A 20,948-nucleotide genomic window follows, 5' to 3' on the forward strand; every position below is an offset into this window, starting at 1 on the left:
GTTTTACATCAGCTGAAGCGGCTGTTCCCATGGTGGAAAAGACGGCATCCATCAATCTGCACAGCGTCTCTGTTCGCCCGGCCATCTTATCCGTCTCTCTCTGTTTCTTTATCTCTCTGTCCAATGAATGGCATGAGGAGAGACCGTGAGCTCATGCAGTTGGGCGCTACTCCTCCATTCAAAGTTTGCTAAAAAAGGAACCCGTTTCCACTCCCTGTTTCTGAGAACTGAAGACGGAAAGACTCTGAGCACAAAAGACAGCATTGATCTGCTTAACGTGTTTTCTGGAGAGGACGCGCGGTGCCTTGTGTTCAGTTTCGTATGCTGCTTTAGTTTTATAAGCTTTAGAAACCACAGGCTTCTTCAGTTTAATAACACCACCATTTGGATTCCTTTTCCTACATTCAGCCCCACTTTACTTTAGAAGACCCTCGTATTTTGAATGACTTCAGATGCTTTGTGTGCATGATTTATTAACTTGTTTATCCATACTGGGGTTGCTTGTTTATGACCAATCTCAGGACAACAATGATGCATAATAACAGTGAGCGCTAAGGGGAACTTGATATTTTGCGCTCTCTGCCAGGGGTCCACAGCAGAAAACCCATGGAATAAATATTCATTTCCCACCACAAAATGGTTTCACTCTCCCTCGCTCACACTTTCTGTGTCGGTCTCTTGAGTCTGGCTGGATATATATTCAACTTCACACTTAACATCTCACTTTGTGCCAATGAAGAATGGGAGAGCCAGCGTTGATTCATAAACTACCTCATATGTCCCTTTATCCTTCCCTTCCTTCATTGCTCACATGGTATATTCTTTATGTAGAATTAAGAAAGAAACATCTTTCTCTAGACTTGCATTTACAGATTTGTGCTGGCTTCTTGCGTGCAGCGCAACAAGCTGTTACATTTTTCTCCCTTTTAAGTTGTCATGGCAACACTGTTTGCAAACGACAGCCCATCCAACAGGTATAGAGCAACATTAGATATTTTAAACAAAGTGCTGGTTAACGTAGTGAATGTAAAGGCAGTATTTACTCTCCTTTAAGCTCTGTTTTGGTCTCCATCAACTCATGAGGTTAAATATCCACCTCGTCCGTTGCTAAAGTCTTGAATATCTACACCATCAAGTCGCTAATTTTTTCTGTCCGCTCTGGTGTTGGAGCAGTGGGTGTTTATGCTTGATTTATTTTTTCAAACAGCTGCCCTCTGTAGAAATAAAGCACTCAGCATGCTCAGCAGAGCCGTGGTAAAAAACAGAAAGAAAAGATGAATGGACACAGAGACGATAACGCTCAAATAAAAGAATTGTGCTACCACGGCCCCACCAAGCCGTTGACAGCCACCATTGACTCATTAAGAACCATCACCTAATCGCCACAGCTGTGTCAGGTCTCAGCCAATCGAGACAGCTGCAAAGGATCCGTTTGACCTATTCAGTGAAGCGTCATCATCGGGACTTGGAAGGGATTTGGATGGAATGGTTGGAGCCGTAAAGCTTGAGACCCCAGAGGGATGAACACATCTGTGAGAATCCATCTTGGTCTCCATTGTATTCGTAAACATGTACATCGGTTGGGTAACGCGCACAAGGGCAGCCTTTCCGTTGCATCAGTGGTGTTTATGACTCGTAGGCAATAACTTACAGCTGAACTATGCACGCAATGAGTCAGGAGCAACAAGAGTGAGAGAACAAAAAAAAAAAATTCTCGGAAGGTTTAAGAGCCCCAACAGTGAGCGTGAGAAATGTTTTTATAGTTCATTTTTAGCAGACCAGATGTGTAAAGGGACGAAAGAGTATTTTTTTTACTTCTTTACTGCAACCAATGCCACGGTTTTATTGGTGCTAAAAGCTGCTCACTGTCTTGTCTCTGTCGTGACCACTTTGTCGCTGACCGATGGGAGTAGTTTACTTAGCATCTGTCTGACGCAGAGAAACAGTGGGAGAGACGGGGGAGGAGGAAGGGAATGGTGGTCTCCCGATCCCGTCACCAGACTTTTGCATCCTTCAGATGTGGAATGTGGAACTTCCTCTCTATGACTCCTTACAGGCTTTCCTGTATCCACAGAGAATGTGCAGGTCAAGGGTCTGGCCGACTGTAAAATCGCTCTGTAAATTCTCAGCACATGCCAAAGTACAGTTGTTGGGCCATTCCTTACTCTTTTTTTCCTCTGTATTTTTTAAGATCTTGATACAGAGCTGCACTTCACTGGTAGAAGAAGATTTCCATTACACTACACGTTTTTATCCAAAGCGAGTTACATTGCATTTTTAACCCATGGTTTCCATGTGCCATGGGATCAGTCAGGGGTTGGGTGTCTTGCTCAGGGACACTTTGACATGGGACATGGAGCAGCCAACCAGCGCACCCTCTCCCCTCCACGCGCCACGGTCCTTTATTAGGATTTCCTACTATTTTTTACTACAATCCAGTCCCTTAGAACTACTGTCTTTATATTATTAAACAGAAGTACGAGGCGAGGGAGTGTGACACGAGGACAGAGTCCCGTCCGTTGGGTTCAACAAAAACACTTTGATTTGTAAAAGATTGTTTCAGTCAAATGTTACAAACACCTAACCTATTAACAAAATGATTGAAACATACTCATTTCCTCATTGTGTTAAAGGAATGTGTAGTCTGGTCAGCATTATGTCTCGTACTTCTAAATGTCTTCACCTGTCCACTACTGGGCACTGTTGCATTCACTACAGGGCAACTGAGGATATGATGAATATGGATTTTAAAAGAGGTTTCACTTTACAGAGAAGAATCATTCCTGAAATCCCCTAAAAAGCTAGTCTTACAAGCAGGAGGTATGACAGGGTGCAAGTACTTGATGCCACTTTGGGCCACTCATTCTTTTGGCATTATTTTCTCCTCATGCACAGCAGTCCTGTCTTGTGTGTAGCTACGTTTACGTATAAAGCAGTTACTGAGAAGTGTAAACCAAGGTTAGTCAGAAACCGCTTCTCTATGTCTACTGAAAGCATGTTTCGTCATTGAAAAGAACTAATTAGCTAAACGGATGAAATCTCTCCAAAACACACCTTGACAACTTCAGCACGTGTTGGAAGCACGAAGCAGCCGTTAGTCAGGCTGAACCCCGGGCTCTAAGCTTGTTATCTCATAATGTTTAGTCTATGTCAGTCTCTGAGTCTCGGTAAATCCCATGGTCCCTATTTCTTCTTTCTTTCTGTTCATTTCTCCCTCTAGTGGGTCTCCCAAACTACATTCGCTCTTTCCCCTCCAGCCTCCTCTTGTTGGGGGGATAATGCTGTAAATTTCCTGACTTAAACTGCACGGATGTGTGACTAAGTAGTTATAACTAGTGACTTTGAGCAGCACAGTCTTTCATGTGACTGGATGCTGATGACAGACTTGTACATTCACATGATTTAAAAGGTTTACATTGCATTGTTGTGAAGCATTATTTAGCTAAAAGAAGGTTTGGTGGCGGTTAATCTGAGGTATTGAAGAGTTTAAATCAAAGAAATAACAGCCGGATGGATGCTCTTCAACAACTCCCATGAATGAACAATGTGTCACTCCCTCTAAAGCTTTGAGACTTATCACTACTAACACTACTTGTCGCCCCAAATGTTTTAGATGGGTTCCAAACCAACGTGTCACCATCCAATCCCTTCCGAACCTGTGCTGTGCTTTCTACTCACTCCAGTGTAAAGCCATCCGTGTCCGCATTAGACAGCCAGACTGACTGATGTTGTGTAAAGAGCGTGAAAGCTGCGACGGGTCAAACAAACACAGGACTTTCCCCCGGAGGACTGCTGTTTGTGTCCTGTGAGTCATCTCATCTTATTTTTGTTATTTTATTTCTGTACATAACTCATGTCCGTTACAAAACACGCATACTTATATTACTGAACAAACAAACAATTTAAGGCCTTACCAAAATCGTTTCCTAAGCCTAACCAAATCCTTTCCTTGTTGAAATCTAAACCCACCATTATTTTCGTTGCCCACTACTGCTGCAGCTACAGGGTACTGGAATTGGTAGTTGCATCTTAAAACAAACGTGTGGTTGTATTCTCGGAAAAGGGCTACATCATTTAACAAATCAGCTGTGCAATCTCATTTTAAAGCAAACATTACTTACAAACAACTGTGACTTTGTTCGGGTCTATTTTTAACCGTTGCTTGATAAATATTTGGTGCGCTTCAGGGTATTTACAGCAGCACAAACAATACCTGCAATATTAGTTTGAGTGGGTTTTTTTGGGCTTTGATAATACTTTTTCTAAGTATCACCAAATGGTTGAAGCATGTCAAACCTGAAGCACTAAAACATGAATGATTATTCGCCCAGGCCTTTTGAAAGCACCAAATATGATCAAGGCCTTGTTTTTTCTTCTTCTGAATCATAACCATAATCTGGTCCACACAGAGATTAAGGAAGACAGGGATAGGAAGAGAAACAGATGTTTTTCAAAGTAATTTGGACCAGAAGTTACAGTATGGGACTTACCCTGCTACCCTTCTCTGGGAAACATTTACATCCTCCGCTGCAGTCTCTTCCTCCACAGGGGCCGCTGTGCTTCTTCCCACCCTGTCGGACACAAAGCACACAGCATGATAGTTAGAGCTGCGCTTTTGGAGGTCACATATTTGGGAAACTGGAACATTTGGCTGTCCAATTCATTTACATAAACCCAGTGGTGCTGTTTGTCCACACAGGGTGTGGGGGACAATGTTGTGTGCTGCAGGTGTGACGTGACCAGCTATGTTTGTGTTCACACGGGTTCGTCAAAACATTTGTTGTTTATGCGTAAGATTGCTTCAGTATTGCCTGCTCAGTTGTTTATAATAGTCTGGTGTGCAGAGAGGATGTTTTCTATGCGGCTCGAATGACTCATGATAAACGATGGCCCATGAAAATCCTCTTATCCTCTCATCAAATAGTCTGATCCCGGGCCACTGACGGGGACAATTTGGCTGTAGATGTCTGCATACCAACCGAACCACCCACCATCACAGGCCGATCTGTGCTCGACATGACACAATCAGACAGGGGACATGACTTGATCAAAGAGAGCAGTCACACAAACAGCGTTTCCCAATCCAGAGGTCAGAGGTGGAGCAACGCTAAGCTGGCTGACATAGCTGGTAACAGCATTAAGACAGAATGGTATCTTGGATAACTTATGTGTTGTTGTGGTGTTTGAAATGAGAATCACATGCAAAAGTTTAATTTTTTGATCATGATCAGAAACGGAACCAAAACAATTAGGATACTTGACAAAACTGTAGACACAAAATAATTATGTAATGATGAGAGCCAGACTTAACTCTTAATGCTCCAAACCAGAGGCACACATCAGTTCAAATTATTCTGAAACAGCTGACTGAACCCAAATGTTTTTTTTAATAGATCTTTGAGGAGATCAGTGACTGTTTAGACAAGAAAGAAAGAGACACAAATCTTCAACTCCAAAAACGTTTGACTAAAGACATGCAGAGAGTCTCAATGTAACTAACGTCTCTCTCGCGCGTCTTCCTACGCGCTCCACCTACACAGCCATACCATAGGGAAATACTCAATACCCTCCTGTCTCTCTTTGTTTGAAAAAAAAGGCAACTTAATGCCCACAGTGGCAAAAAAATGCAGAGAAAGAATCAGATGAATTCCCCCTCTTCACTGTGACAGCGGATCCAAGCGGTCTCTCTTACAATGGCCACATTGAGACTCTGCACGGACACAAAGAGCTTCTTTTACCACGGAGACGTTGTCCTTTACTGATCCCTTATCTCTACAACAAAAAGACCTTCTTCCCCTCCCTCACGGAATGCGCATGGCGGCATTTCTTGCTTAACTACCAGTGGATCTGAGCGGTTCTTTTCAAACCCTGTTTGATAAAGCAAAGACATGCTGTGATGTGTTTAAATTAGGCTGCATGCCTCACTCTGACCACACACACCATTCTCTATCACTTATTAATCATACCAAAGTATTAGTCGTAGTTTTCTCCATCAACCATCAAGACTGCCTACTCTAATCTTGTTTCCATAGACACTGCTTTGCATGCCTCAGACAATATTGTGTTGTTGCATTTATTTAGATCAGCGTAACAAAGCTCAATATAGAATCCATAATCCCACATATCAAAAAGTAAAAAACATGACAACTTTTACCAAATTGATTAAGTTAAATAAAATCTGCATGCCTCATGGTCAAACCATTTGTTGTCTTTCTTAAGGAGCGAACACAGCTGTAGTTTCATTCTTTTCTTCAAGATGTAAGGAAATACATTGTTGCCTTTTTATTTGGTCCTGGTCTTGTTCACACTGACAAATCAGTAGCTTAATATTCAGAGTACCTATATCACAGTATGGGGTCCTGGAGATTATTACCAGCAGTGACTCCCACTTTCTGAATTAAGGACCCATTCACTAGCTAAGGCATTTAACGTGAGTGAACGTGTCGTTGATTGATTTAGTCTGGTCGATCGGATGGGTTGTGGGGAGCTACGTCGGAGGATCTGCCGTGCACCCGGGCACAAAAATTCCCATTTTGGGAGGTGTGATTGATAGCATGAAGATCTTGAGATCCGATTGGGTGTAGTGGTGGTAGGCTTATGAGGAGCAGCCCATGATGGACGAGGCGGTAAACTCTGAGCATCTGAGGAATCTGAAAAACGCCAGCGAGAACATGATTTCCGAGATTAAGGCAAGGTGCAGTTTGCTATATCTGGAACAGATAGTGATGATACAAGTGCACAGGAGGTCAAAGGTGAGAAGGTGGCGACGAGGGCTCTTTCTTTGATAGACCTTGAGGAGTGAGGCTAATTGGGGATGATTCGAGGCTGCACGTGGCCCCTGCCACTACGGTAGGTTTTGATAGTAGGCGTTTGAGGAGGTAGTCTCTTGCGAGCTTGGGTTGCCATTTCTCTGCGAACTATCTTCCTTTGTAGAAACCCCCCCAAAAAACAGAATGAGTAGCATCAGTATACGAATGTAGATCCTGTTATTGTCTCATCGTAAAGAGATTGGAAGGCAGATTCTGCACCTCCCTAGTGTATTTAAGCCCTGTGTGCCAGTTGTGCCCTGTCGCATCATTGTCTATGTCTAGTGTCGTTGGTGAAGGTCAGTTCTTGACTATTAAAGTCTTTATTTTCTTGAGAGCCCTGCGTCTGAGTCCTCCCTTTAACCCACACCTGCAGGCGTACCTGACAGTGTGGGTGGGCCGTTCATGAAGCCTTCTTTCACTTCCTTGGCGAGGAAATGGTCGACTGATCCTGTTTGCAAAGGGTGGATGGTTGAGTGACAAAGTCCTGGGTGGAAACCTTTTTAAGTACATCGATGAGGATCTGTGCGAAATTTACACTAGTATCCCGGTGCCATGAGCCTTGCGTTGCGTTGCTGCCCGCGTTGCGTTATATTCTTGACAGCGTGGAGAGGCGTAAAGTTCTGGCATCTCGGTCCCAGAGGTTACGCCGAGCAATTAGGGTGGCTGGGAGAGGATGGTAGGGTTGGTTTTTCTTGTTGTTGTCGTGTAATTGCTGAAGATTACTGTTAGCTGTGAGCTAGTATTCCGGAGCTAGTAGCTCAAGCTTGTGGCCACAAAAGGTGTGACTGGGAGGTGTGGAGGTCTGGCATCTCGATGCCGGAGGTTATGCCGAGCAGTTGGGGTGGCTTAGAGAGGGTGGGGGGGGCAGTGGCATCTCAATGCCTGAGCCCTGGCAGCGGGTTGCATTGCTGGCTTATGTTGCTGCGATAAGTTGCTGTGATATGTTGCTGCTTTGTTATGCTAAGTCGATGCGTTACCTTGTTGCTTTTGACAGTTGCGTTCCTTGTTGGATAACATTTTTTGAGTTACATGTTAAGTTGTGTAAATATGAAGATGAAGAGGCGTGTTGGAGGCACAGTTTTGCTCCCGAAATTATGATAATTAGCTCCACTTAATAGTATGTATTCCATAGATAAAAATGAGTTGCTGTATGTCTTCGTCATGCGAATTATCGGACAAATCCGGTCCTTAGCTGTGTTTTTGTCATCTATCTCTGTTTTTTGTTCACGTGATAGCGCTGTTGATCATCTCGTGTGCTGTGAACGACTTCCAGTGATTGGGGGAATGCGCTGCAGTCATCGGCACGACTTCAAAGCTGCAATCACGTGCATAAACGTTCACATGCTTTCCACAACAAAAAAAAAACACCCACACGTCTTTTAATATAAATAACCTGTGCGATTGTGTACAACCCTCAGACTACACACACAAAAGTCACAGAACAAGTTAAATGTGCCAGGGAAGATGAATTTAAAAGAAAGATCAAGTAACAGCAGGTAGTCTTCCTCTCCTAGGCAACACGACAAATGAGTTGACATTTGTGTGATGAATGTCTTGTATCTGTCCTTATCTATTTTGGGGTGAATTTGTACACTAGAGGCATACTACAAAGCCATTTGTGTAATATTTTGGGAATTTACCATCTAGCTGCCTTCATCAGTGTTTCCTAACATCAAACATGAGTTAACCTGAGTTTGAGTTCTTGGAGGAGTTCAAGGTCTTCAAGGCACAGTGGTTCTGATTAATGCTTTGCTTGATAAGGAATGCTGTTTTTGTTGCCTCCCTGTTCTTTACGGCTGCCCTGGTGCCCGGCTCCAAATGACCTTCAATGTACAGTAAAAATTAATTAAAACCAGCTGGATCAACAGCACAGTTTCTCACGCTCAGTTTTTATCTTGCTACATTGGTTATCAATTCCAATAATATTTTTAATTAAATACGGGAGCTTTCATTTGTCGTTAATACGCAAACATTTGAGTCAGTATTTGGACCAGTTGGAGACATTTTCCTTTTCCCCATAGTTTGTTATTCCATCACCGTCTATGACAGGAGTCTCTGACAACAGGTAATGAAAAGATTCCCAAGCAGTTCATTAATGAGCCTAAGCCTAAAGTTGCATAATAAAGTTATGTGGCATTCAACTATAGATTCTATGATTGTATGCTATATCTATGGATGTCAGCTAATCAGAGATGAGTATTTTCCACAGTAAAAGTCTGATAGTTTACTTCGTACTTTTTGTTGGTGTAGTATATATGTAGTATAGGAAGAATTGCCTTTACTCGTGTGGGTGGCTGTCTAATATCGAAGTTTTGCATCATGATACTAAACATGAAAACGCGGATGACAGTGGGGTTTTGTAGATTGTCTGTGGTCAGCCGGACTGTTTACCCAGACATAAGCACTCCCCAACAGCCATCAACACAGCCACCGGAACAGGATGAGGACAAGACTAAAAGGGAAGAAAGAATCCAGACAAACCAACTGAAGGAGACTTTTAAATAATGATGCAGAAAAATAATGTCAGGTTTTGAGAGGAAGACAGATCTAATAAGGCAATGTATAAATTTGGCCTTCAGCTAAAGACGCTGGGAGGATTTATGGTATTCCAAAGCTAACAAGACAAAATGGACCCATAAATGGAACTATCATCCCTACATAGTTCAAATGCCACCAAGAGAAACATAATACAGAGAATGTATTTAGGATAATCTTCGAAATGTAGGTTTTTACTTCACTTAACATAGTTCAGTACATAAAATATTCAATGAAATCCAGAAAATACACTGATGCCTCTCGCCTATTCAATGAAATCGAAACGTACAACACACACAGAAAAGAAGGAGACACATCTGTACATTTCACATCTCCTCAGGTAATTACTCAATGAAACATCCATCCATGCAGCTATTATTGAACTAAAACCCTCTTAAAGGACTTAAAGGAGTTGGGTTGTTGTGACTGACAAAGACGGACAGATTTCAGAGAGATGAAAAATCTCCCATTTCTGATTGTCATTTTCCACATGAAACTATGTTTTTTTGTTTGAGATCTAACACTTAAAAGAATCTTTCTCACACTGATAGTGTTTCTTACTCATTCACACGTCAACCTCCATGTGACCGAAAGATCACTTAAGCAACATCAACACGAACCTCAGGTGATGGAAATGACAAATGGCCTCTTTAAGATAGTTTCTCCGTTTTCACACATGAAAGGACGCAGGGAAGCATAAACAGTGTTTGTGTGTGAGACCCCCCCCCCCTGTGAGGTATCAAATGAACAGACATCACAGACTGTTCCAGGTCAACACGAGTGTTTGATCTGCGAGTGGTGATGACACGGTTTGTAGGCTGGCCATCAGTAACTCACACCAGTAGGATGGACAAATAGCTGTAAAAAATAGCTGCTGTTATAACAGTAATCAAGGCTCTCAGGACTTCTTGAATCAACAGAAACCAAATCCATCTACAAGGAGACCTGCGACCATAAGTGGGTGATTTGTGGGCTGTTTGTCAGAGGCTATGGCTTACCCTTAATGGAGTATCGGCCCTGTGGCCTTTCCACTTTGGCCCTGGCCTAGAGGAATGCCTGATTCCACAAATCAATGTGGTGGATGCCCATTCAATTCTACAAGCACTTTAACTAACCGATCCAAAGGCTGCTGCCAGCAACACCTACACCAACTTCATAAGAACTTACTATAAAGACACCATTGAGCTCTAGTCTCAGGAGACCTCATTTTTAATGTTTGAGACTGATTGATACATCATGTATTTTCTTTTGTATTTACCAACACCAAGTAATAAAGGAGAGTTTTTACCATTTTCATTTTAATAGTTTGTGCGAGTGTATTCATACACTGTATGTGGGACTATATGTCACGGTTATGAGAGGCCCTTCTTCCCTGCTCATAAAAAAAACAACCACCTGGCCTGTTAACAAGAAGCTCCGAGAATGGTTTCTGTAAGTGCTACTCGTATATGTGATGGAAACATGCTGGTTGATTTGCTGTCATGTGTATCTGGGCCCATATCTCCATGTCAGTGGTGAGACGGATTCTGCACTGGGTGTGTGATGCTCCCTTTCTCCAGCTGAAAACTTTGACAACTCTTGTCAAAGGATCCCCTCTTTGCATGCAACATAAAGTCAACATCTGGATTAAGAGGGTACATTAAATGTAAAACAGAGGACAAAGCCCGCTGACTTTAATGGTCACAACTTTTCCTTGCGCGCCACCAAGAGGTCAGCTGTACTTTGTATTTGGGATGTGTCACGACCGGGTCGTCACAGATGTTAATAATTAATCGTTTTGTTACTGCCGAAACAAAACTTTGAGCTGAGCAGAGCATTTTCACTGCCAGGCTGGTTTTGGTTTTTCAGCTCAGTACCTGAATACAAACCAAAAACCAAACGACTTAAATTCAGCGTGTCCAAAACCAGAGTATAAACTTTCCCTGGTTTCTGGCCTGGACTTGACACAGCTGGACCTCTCCTCTCCTTAACTGGCCTCAGGTCACACAGAATCTCAACTCCATTTCCCACAGGGGAACACTTCTAATCAATGCTTCCTGCTACAGTCTGACCTGAACGGAGATGTGATTAGAACCGTTTGGCATTTTAGTGCTAACTGTCCAATCTGTCAGACTTTGCTATGTTGAAGGCCCTACTGTTTAGCCTTCTAATCAGATGATCAATCACATCCAGATGGGAGGATCCATTCAGTAAGAACATGGGCATCTAATACTCCTGAGAACCGTCATGTTTTCCCTTTTTCTTCTACTTACGAGTAGAGAATGTCCTCATAAGGAATATGGAATGATGACTCACATTGTTAAATCATAGACATTATAGCTTTAACTAATCGTGATTGGATGGTAGGGTTTTGAAGCCCTGAGACCAGAGACAGAAAGGATGAAAATGGCCTAATGACAGAGGCCATGCTGGTGGTTCTGTGAGGCTGCACTCAAAGATGATGCTAATGATGCATTTTAGAGATTACATGAATGTTTCCTGCCGATATTTCTCAAGAACGTTCTCTCAAAGCCACAAATGTCAGCCTCATGTTGCCGTTAGACAAAAAGTGTTGGTATCAGCGAAGCTATTAGGGCTCTATCGATGGGTGCCAGTCAACTCGTTTCATTGCTATACTGTACATCTCAAGGGATAAGGGAGCGGGACGGAGAGTGAAAAGAATTATTGGACATGGTTATGTTCCCACAAATTTTGCATTTAACTTTGTTAACGTTTTTCCCATGACAAGAAATAATTCAGTTTAATCTATTTGGCCACAGCTGCGATGGGAATGAAGGCTCTGGCTCCAATCCAGAGGAAAAAATGTGTAAAGCCCGAAAGTGAGATCAGGGAATGGCAACGTTCCCTCTTGATGGGATTGGGACATTATGGAGGGCCTACTAACACCAGGATATAATTCAAACAAATGACTACAGATATGTAATCACCATGTGAGCACCTGTTGAACCAAACAACGCGGGATTTAACAAGCCAGCAGTCTTTTTGCGAGGGTACGTATGTGAGGTCTCAGTGTAAACACAGCTGAAACATCATCCCTCTGAGCTCACTGAGAACACGTACCTCTGCTGAGGAGAGACAGACAACCAAAGACGCACATGTCCGGTGAGGACACGAGGGGGGAGAGGGGCGCTGAGATATTATGGAGACAAGCGGAGAGGGGAAGAGTACATTAAAAGAGGGGGAGGACAGACCGTCTGCCAAGTGTCCCTTTAAGAGATGGACGGTGAGAGAGGGAGGGGGACAGAAGACAGCGAGATGGAGAACAGGGGGGAAATGAGGCTATAAAAGGTAGCAACGGACAGAGTTGTACAGAGAGACAGAGGCCTGGGAGGACTGGGTGGAATTTGTGCGGCACAACCTCATGGGACCCTTTTGTCCCCCCATTAATCACTGTGAGATGGAGTAAGGGCAAAGGACAGGGGCGGACATATACAATATATATGGATTTTCCAGAGGCAACATCGACAAGGAATTTACTTCCGAAACTGAATTCCAAGTCAAATAAAAGTGACTTTACTGCAGGAAGTTACATTCACACACGGGATCCGATTATCGTTGCTTGGAAATAAGATGCTGCAGATGAGGACCGCACAGTAACCAAAATGCAGCGTGAACTATATTCTAAATAGTAACAAAATAATAAGTTTAAGCATCTCTATGCCAACTAAAGGACTGACAGACACTGACTTATTCCAGTATAAAAGCTATTTCAATCACCGTATAGTGCGGTTCTTTAGAGATAAAATACACTGTACATACTTTATAAACAGCCTATGCCAAGTTGGTCATCACTATATAACTTCTGAAAACTTTGAGGTATTAGAGGTAGAATGAGACCAGAACAGAATCAACCCAGACTGTCAAATAGAGAAGGTCAGACTGCCACCAGGAACATACGTTCCCTTTTCAATTTCGTGATACTTTAGGAACAGTTTGGACAACAATGAGTTCACATTGCGAACACATCACGTACTCAGCAAACTCTGGAATTTGTGGGGTCCAGCGGCCTGTGAAGAAACTCTTGACACGTTTACACTCCAACCTGTTTCCTTTTCCTGTTTAGCCTCTCTGGAATAATCTATTTTCTCTTCACACAATGCACTCAGGATGTGTCCCATAAAAATGAACTTTGCTAAGCTAAGATCCAAACTCTCAAAGATTGAGAAAGAAAGTCAGGCTCCCACACTCTCAATACCTGCTCATACTGGACGGATTGACTTTTAGTTTTTTACAGTATTTATCAATGTACATGTGTGCTTGTTTTACCAATGGGGGCAAACTGCCAGGCTCGCCAGGACGTCCCTCGCTCTCACAATGTCAAACCACTGAGACTAATTAAATAATCGCCCCCCACCACATTTCAAACAGCTGTTCCTGAGGAAAACAATACTAAAGCAAACAAAAGGCGCGCAGGACGTACACCCATTCACACGCGAGCGAGCGTGCATCCACACCAACGTCACGCAGTAGAAATGTGGCGAGGTCAGCGAGGTGGGTCTGCAAAGTGAGGGCAACACCTCGGTGGAAAATGACACCAGTGACAGGGAAGCCCCACACATGGGCTTCTCATCCGAGACGCGGCTTCCTGCAGCACAGTACAATGGGCTCTTCCCTTGATTGTTGCAGCCGGGCGATCTCTGTACCACAGCCAGTATTTTGGCAGGCAACGTGCCGGTCATTTTTCTATCTTTATCACAGTCAGACATCTTCCCTCTCGCCCCGGACACACGCCTCCCTCTGCCATAAAACAATCACTTTTGAGAGGCCAGTCACGTGTCTGCTTTCCTTTGGGTGAACCCCATCACGCAGTACTCATTCATACTTAGAGGGAGGCTTAAGCTTTACCAAGAGAAATGCGTGGCAGTGCGTTTCTATCATTTTTCTTATCATTTTCATGTTTTCTTGTGGTTCTTCACAACGTAATCTATTCAATTTTGTTCGGCCATGCAGCTGCAAAGGCAACCGTGCCAAACAGGCATATGCTGAAAGAACATTTTTGACAATCATCCACTCAGCTGGTAATTGCTAAAGCAGATGTTGCTGCTGGTCTTCCAGGTACTGTAGGAATCTGTAGACAAATACGTCTCCCTTTCAGGGTCACAGACCAAACTCCCACAGCTGAGACATCCTCTTCCAGCATCATCCCCGCATTACCCCGCGCTCGAACACATCTTGAAATATATTCTCAAACACACGTGAATCAAAGCCCCTCAAAGGGTCCTATAGGAAGCATCCTGTGGACATTGCTGCCTGTGGAGCCTTCCTTCCTGCGCCACTGGAGACTGATCAACAGTATTCGTGTGCAGGTGTGAAGCGCATGAAATCATTGTTTTTAGTTTGGCATTGAATGCGCATCAGGAAATTGAGAAATTAGGATCCTCTCAAGAAACCGTCCCAAAAGCCCAGAAATGGAGCACTTTGGGGTCAACGCATATGACCAATAAAACTGACTTAGGAGATCAGAACTGCTTCGAACATAAAAGGACAAACGTTCCACGGGGCCACGCGGGGTCGGCTGAAAAACTTCACATGATAAAAGAGTGTGAGACTCAATTCAGTCAATATCATTGATTTGAAGCAAAATATTCATTTGTACCGATTGTAAAATATGAGGATTTGATAGATTTAGTCATTTACGGTAGTTAATTAACTGTATTTGGGTTGAAGACTGTCAACCATTTGAAATCAGGAAAAAAAGGGTAACTTTCTCAGATTTAAAAGAAATTGATGAATAGATCAGGATGATAATGTGGACTCAATCAGAACCGCTGGTTGGAAGCTCAAACCTCCCAACACTTTTAGAGAATTAGAGAGGCTGCTTCAGACAATTTCCGTCACAATTCGACATTCACAACCATTCCAGCTCTGATGGTTAAAAAGGAGTTCTCTCTCAAGCTCTCGCTTTTCAGCAACTACTTCTGTCACAATATGTGCTTGTGAATGTTGTCCAGGAAAGACTGCCCCGAAAATGGGTTTTCATATCCCAAAACTGTATTTAAATTGTCCAATCCCTCTCAATAAATGGCTCTTCACCCCGCCCTTAAGTGTGGCCAAATGAAAAACAAGCATACACACATTTGCCACGGACACACAATACTACAATCCATGTGCTCTTTGCAGGAATATGGGGTTATATATATAAAACTAAATATATTATAAATAAAACCAATGAGGGAATTGCACCGCAGCAGGCTGACCGAGTGAGTCCCCCCCCCCATATTCCTGCAAAGAGCACATGGATAATGCCAACCTAATATTAGACGGCTGCCATCCTCCTAAACTGCCCTTAAGCAAAGCTGCATAATACACAGAGGAGCTGAGCTGTGTCACACGCCTTTAATCAAGGCCGGACCCAATGTGATAAGAGCAGGAGACAACGAGCCTTTTCATCACTACCAAGAAAGTAACTTGTTCATCTAACAAATGTCTGACAGCCATCTGACCAGCACACACAGAAGGGCAAAACACACTCACTCAGTGTAAAAGTCAGAAGGTGTGGAAAGGGAGAGAGGATAAAAAAGTAATAGGGCTGTTACTTTGTCCTCGTAAAACATTACAATTGTTTAATGAAACATCTGCGTTTTCTCTTTCACATAAATCCCTCAAAGTGTTTATGGATATAAGGAAAGACAATAAATCATTTTACGTGAACAGAAGGGTTTTTTCCCAACGCAGGAGCAGTGAACGGTAACATCATCACACACATGGATCTGCTCCACTGATGAACACCCTTATGTCCAATAGGGAGAAGGTTTGACCCCCTCCAATGACAGATAAACGTCCGCATGGGACATCGATTGGATTTCCAATTCATGCGTATTCATCATTCCAAATAAAATTGAATTACCACCTTTCCGGACTTCATCCCATCATCCTATTTGACAGTGGTGTAAAATTGTCAACTGAATTTGAAGGAATCTGCCTGAGGCATTCCAGAACTATCGTATTTACAAGAATAAGAAGAACCTGAGGTTAAAGTGACCTCGACCTGTGACCACCAAAATCATTTAAAGGAATTACTTTCTTAAGACAGTGCATTCACCTGACATTCAACAACATTCAGATCTATGTGGACTGTTTAATGGTTTGTTCTGGAAAAATCTGGGCCACTGAAGGTTTATAACATTTCCCTGAACTCCTCATATAATTCCCACAACACAAATTACTTTAAACAAATTCGAAGTAGAAAGAGGTTCAGCATCAAGCTATAGGGCGTTCTGAGGAGACCTTAAGCTGACGGAGGCACCTGCCTTTTGACCTCTCGTTGACACCACTCTTATCAGTGGTTTCCACTGGGGGTCTGTGCCCTGTTGGCTGTCTCTTTTATGTCTTTCAGGATGTTGATTGAAAGCTAAATGAGCCACACCTGAGCCAGCTGTGAAGTCTCTTCTGCAAATCTGCAATGGTGGATCTTTGATTTGGATTAAAGGGGAAGGCCTCACAGCCCTACGTTATGTATCTTACTGGGCTCATATGCTCATACCAGGGTTATTTTAAGTTATTTCATCTTTAGTTACAGACCTCCCTCTAAATGTTTGAGTTTCTTTGCTTAGCATCAGGTGAGGGATGTTAGCACAGAGAGAGAATTAAGAATCCTCTTTGCATGAAACCAAGACTGTTTTTTTTATTGCTGTTAATCCAGAGTTTCGGCAGGGATCACTTAATGGCCAGATTACCAGTAGCACCAGTAGATATTGGAATAAAAGTTTGTTTAAAAATGTAATGTAAATCCAAATCATGCATAAGTACACCAGTTTTTAAATGCATGCAGTACAAATTCAGATATCTGTTTTTTCTATTGTGAAGCTGCTTCCATTCATTTAGGTACAACATGAATATCAATTATCAGTCTTTTAAAATGTGCCACAGACAAGTAATCCATCAGAGGGGATGTATCCCCAATATGTATTTCAGTGCTTTAATGCAGGTGCAAGTACAGCAACTCTTAATCCCTACCAGGTCAAAGGTCAAACAAAGCACATATCTCCACGAGAGTGTAGCTGTTTATTCAGATTGCAAAAGCGAAACAGAGTGAATGTCGACATGAGTCATTTTCCCAATTAACTGTACGAGCTCTGCTGTTTATTTACCAGTACGCAGAGCCCCTCCTACAGGAGGAACTCCCCCGAACCAAACCAGACCCTCCCACGGTCCGCTCCACCGGACTCACCGCCGCCTGCATTTGCATTTCTCCTCAACAAAAAAAACCAACCGCGGTTTTTCCAAGTGAAATAACGAGCAAATATCGTGGAGAGAAAAACTTACCGCTTGCGCTCCGGAGGCGAGGATGGCCACGCAGAGGCACAGGAGCAGCAGCCTGCGGCCAGAGGCAGTGACAGCGTTAGTACACAGTAGTGACCACTGACTTTTCCACAAGTGGGGCTTTGCTGCGCGACGAATCCGTTCACCTCAGGTCCTCCAGTCCTCTGCTCCTCTGTCCTTGCATGGTGCCACTCATGCGCACAGAAACGCGTCAAATCCACTGTTTCGCTCGTGGAAATGACTTCACAGCATGTCGGCCCCGACCCCTGAGGAGCAAATCGATACCCTCCAAACGTTAACAAGCCCGATCACACACACGAGTCCACGCGTTGCGATCCACCGGGAAACTTACAACTTACAGACATACTGTTTAAACTCGCAAGGTGCTCGCGGAGCAGCTGCAATAAAAAAAATGGATGTTTTAACCAATGTGTCACTAAGAGATGTTACTTACTGTCAGGCTCCCAGGTGAAGGAAATGGAGATCGCGGGGCTGGGACGCTCCGGGTGAAGGTTTGCAGATACCTGCGGCACCAAAACCTGTCAAAATAAAACGCACCAAAAGTGAGCCGCGTGGTCCCTCTCCTTACCGACAAGAGTCAAAGTGTTTGTAACATGCACGCTCGAGTCCGTTTGCATGAAAGCGAGGGTGGTCGTTTTTTAGGGTGGGGGGGGGGAGGGGGGTGTGGTGCAGCAGAAACAAGAGCGAGTTGCATTGATCGGGACTTCACATCGTCTCGGACAAAGATGCAGCCCAACGTGTCCGCGCTCCTCCGATAAGTTAATAGTTGAACACAAGAGAGAGGACGAGAAGCTGCAGACACGTGCTGTTGTGTGTGGTGGTTTTTTGGTGGCGGTTCTCCACCATGCTGACACCGTCCTCCACCCTGCTGCTGCTGCTGGCGGCTCTGTACGGCGGTGTAGACCTGACGGGGGCTGAGGTGAGTGGATGGAGGAACATCGGAGTGTTCTTGGGCACGACGCATATCTCGTAAGCTTAATTTACGTAACGTGCACAAGTCGGCTATTTGTTGTGTTTTTCTTTGATGGGTTCCGACCGTTAAATTGACATTAACAACAGTGTGCATCTGTTATTGAGCTTCGATCAGATTTTAGTGTTTCACTATCACTTTTTAGTTTGTTCGAGTCTCATATATGTCATTATTTGTTTCATAACTGTAGTTATTAATTCACTACAGTTATAATAACACTTCTTGTCTGTTTGGTTCATGAGGCAGTTCTAATACTTAGAGTTGCATTTACTCGCTGTCCAGCCTCTTACGCTTATCCAGAGGGGGGGGGGGGGGGGGAGAGAGAGAGAAAAAAGAGGGGCAGGGCACACGGGGCGTGTGTGTGTGTGTGTGTGTGTTAAAGAGAGGGGGGTAAGTGGGTAAGAGGAACACTTGGATATATTCTAATAGTATAGTGAAATAACCTAATGAATCATTTTAGCTTACTTACTTATCTTAAAGTATGTTCAGGTGGATAAACTGGTGCAGTGTGTATCTCTTCTCTCAAGTTATAAAAATGTTTGACATAAACATTTTTTAAAGAAATATGCACCAATAACTCAGTGCAAAGGGAGTGGAAATACTTGTCAGTAAATCTTTCTCAGGGCAAATGTTTGACCAATGGGAATTTCTTGGCCAGGCTGCAGTGGGTGGCATCTCACATGGGGAGGCAAAAAGCAATGTTTGGACATCCAGAGTTCCCATTCAAAAGTAGTTTAATGGAAAAAAAATCATGTAGCAGGAAAAGAGAAAGAGTTCCGAGGCCTGCTGCTCTGTTTGTTCATGTGTGTGGAGAGCTATCATTTATTTTGAAGAGTTAAGATAAACAAGCTGTTAACCTCTTGAGCGACATGTTCCATTTCAGGGCAAATTGACACCTCAGGGGAGCCTGGTATTATCTCGTGGGGAGTTTCTCTATCTCACGGCGGGATGTAGGAAAAAAATGTCAGATTGACTGTAGCTGCAATTTGTCGTCACAAAGTCAGTTTGAAAATGTATGATCCACATCCACACTGATAGTGGCATTGACGTCCCTTCCCCTGGTCTTATTTAGGAAAACCAATCCTCTTATTTATTGCATATTTCCTCTGTAGACAAAGCTTTGATAGAAGTGTGTGATGCTGAGAGGCAACATATCGGGTTAAACAAAGCAGCAGAAGGAGCTGTTTATCTTCCGCCTGCATGGATTTAGAAGCATAAACATGAGAGAGACGTATGACATCTGGACACAGAGAGGACGGGTGAGGAGGTGTTTATCTGGCTGGACATCTTGTCTCAGATCAGATGAAACTGATGACATACTAGAGTAGTTCAACATTCAGGAAGTATTGTTGGGATTGGGCTTATTTTCCCATCTACCCATTCGAGGTTCAAAACAGGAAGTTTGTGCTCCTGTCGGCCATCCAAAGCAGCCTGGGGGACACAAAGGGGCTTTGCTCACCAGCTATGTCCATAACAATGAAATGAAGTACTTAACGGCCTTTTGCTTTTGTATCCTGCATCTTCATTAATGTGACTCTGGTAAACAAAATCAGTGTTTTGTCAACGAAATCAACGTGGCGCTTCAGTACGTTTATCTCTTCTTTTCTCCATGTATACAAAGACGTGACACTGACTGCGTGTTGCAGTCTCCTGTTTGAGCTTCTTCATAATCAGTGGTGCCAAACTGAGGCCAGTGGTGAATATACTGGACGGATGGATGTATTTCACGGTCAATCCTTGAAATTTAGATTCCACTGATCGGTCATCAAAACTGAGACAAAAGTGTAAAAATAACAAACACTAAAGAAACACAACGTCCACAAGTGACGACTCAGAGACGCCAGAGACGTCAGAGACGCGTCTGGGTCAGGTTGACTTTGCAAAGGTCATGTTTTAAAAGATAATGCTAGGGCTTTATGCCCTATACTCTATTTAGGGATGAAGCAAGAAGCTAATATGCAGAACCATGTCAAGCTTGGCTCCCAACACTTCAACACATGATCCGATCCTGAGTATATTTCCCCACTGTTTAAACGATACCAACAGAATAGAGTCTCTCCCTTGGCGGTCATTTATTCAGGACAGAATGAGTCATTAGTAATTCCTAGAGGAGGAGTAGGAGGAGGATGAAGGACAGATTAGCAGAATCCTGGTATGAGAGTTTGTGTGTAGGACGTTGGCTCGAGGAGTTGGGAAAGGAAGTAGCTGGTGGGAACGACGAGCCTCTCAGTGCTGCCAGGGTCCACCTCCCGGCTTCGCCATGATGTCCCAGGACAGGGTGAACCTAAATATGTTGGGAGCCGTGAGAGAGCTGTTAGCGTGTGTAAATCGCCTGTTGAAAGCTAGGAATC

At 43.5% G+C, this 20,948-nt stretch overlaps 2 protein-coding genes across 3 annotated transcripts in view; one reads left to right on the forward strand and one right to left on the reverse strand.

Annotated features, from left to right (window-relative positions):
* The window catches only part of col4a2 (collagen, type IV, alpha 2), a 54,284-nt gene extending 35,958 nt beyond the window's left edge, over positions 1–18,326 (reverse strand). For both annotated transcript variants that reach the window (XM_037489450.2, XM_037489449.2), the window contains exons 1-4: positions 18,061–18,326; positions 17,753–17,872; positions 17,610–17,661; positions 4,491–4,571 (exon numbers count right to left, since the gene is read on the reverse strand). In XM_037489450.2, coding sequence (XP_037345347.2) covers positions 4,491–4,571; positions 17,610–17,661; positions 17,753–17,802 — 183 coding nt within the window. In that variant the 5' untranslated portion in view covers positions 17,803–17,872; positions 18,061–18,326. The remainder of the gene's footprint in view (positions 1–4,490; positions 4,572–17,609; positions 17,662–17,752; positions 17,873–18,060) is intronic.
* Positions 18,327–18,331: 5 nt separating this feature from the next.
* Positions 18,332–20,948, forward strand: part of col4a1 (collagen, type IV, alpha 1) — a 36,044-nt gene continuing 33,427 nt past the window's right edge. The window contains exon 1 of the mRNA XM_037489451.2: positions 18,332–18,546. Within this exon, the coding sequence (XP_037345348.1) occupies positions 18,472–18,546 (75 nt within the window). The 5' untranslated portion in view covers positions 18,332–18,471. The remainder of the gene's footprint in view (positions 18,547–20,948) is intronic.

The sequence above is a fragment of the Pungitius pungitius genome, chromosome 10, assembly GCF_949316345.1.
Source record: "Pungitius pungitius chromosome 10, fPunPun2.1, whole genome shotgun sequence".
Lineage (NCBI taxonomy): Eukaryota > Metazoa > Chordata > Actinopteri > Perciformes > Gasterosteidae > Pungitius > Pungitius pungitius.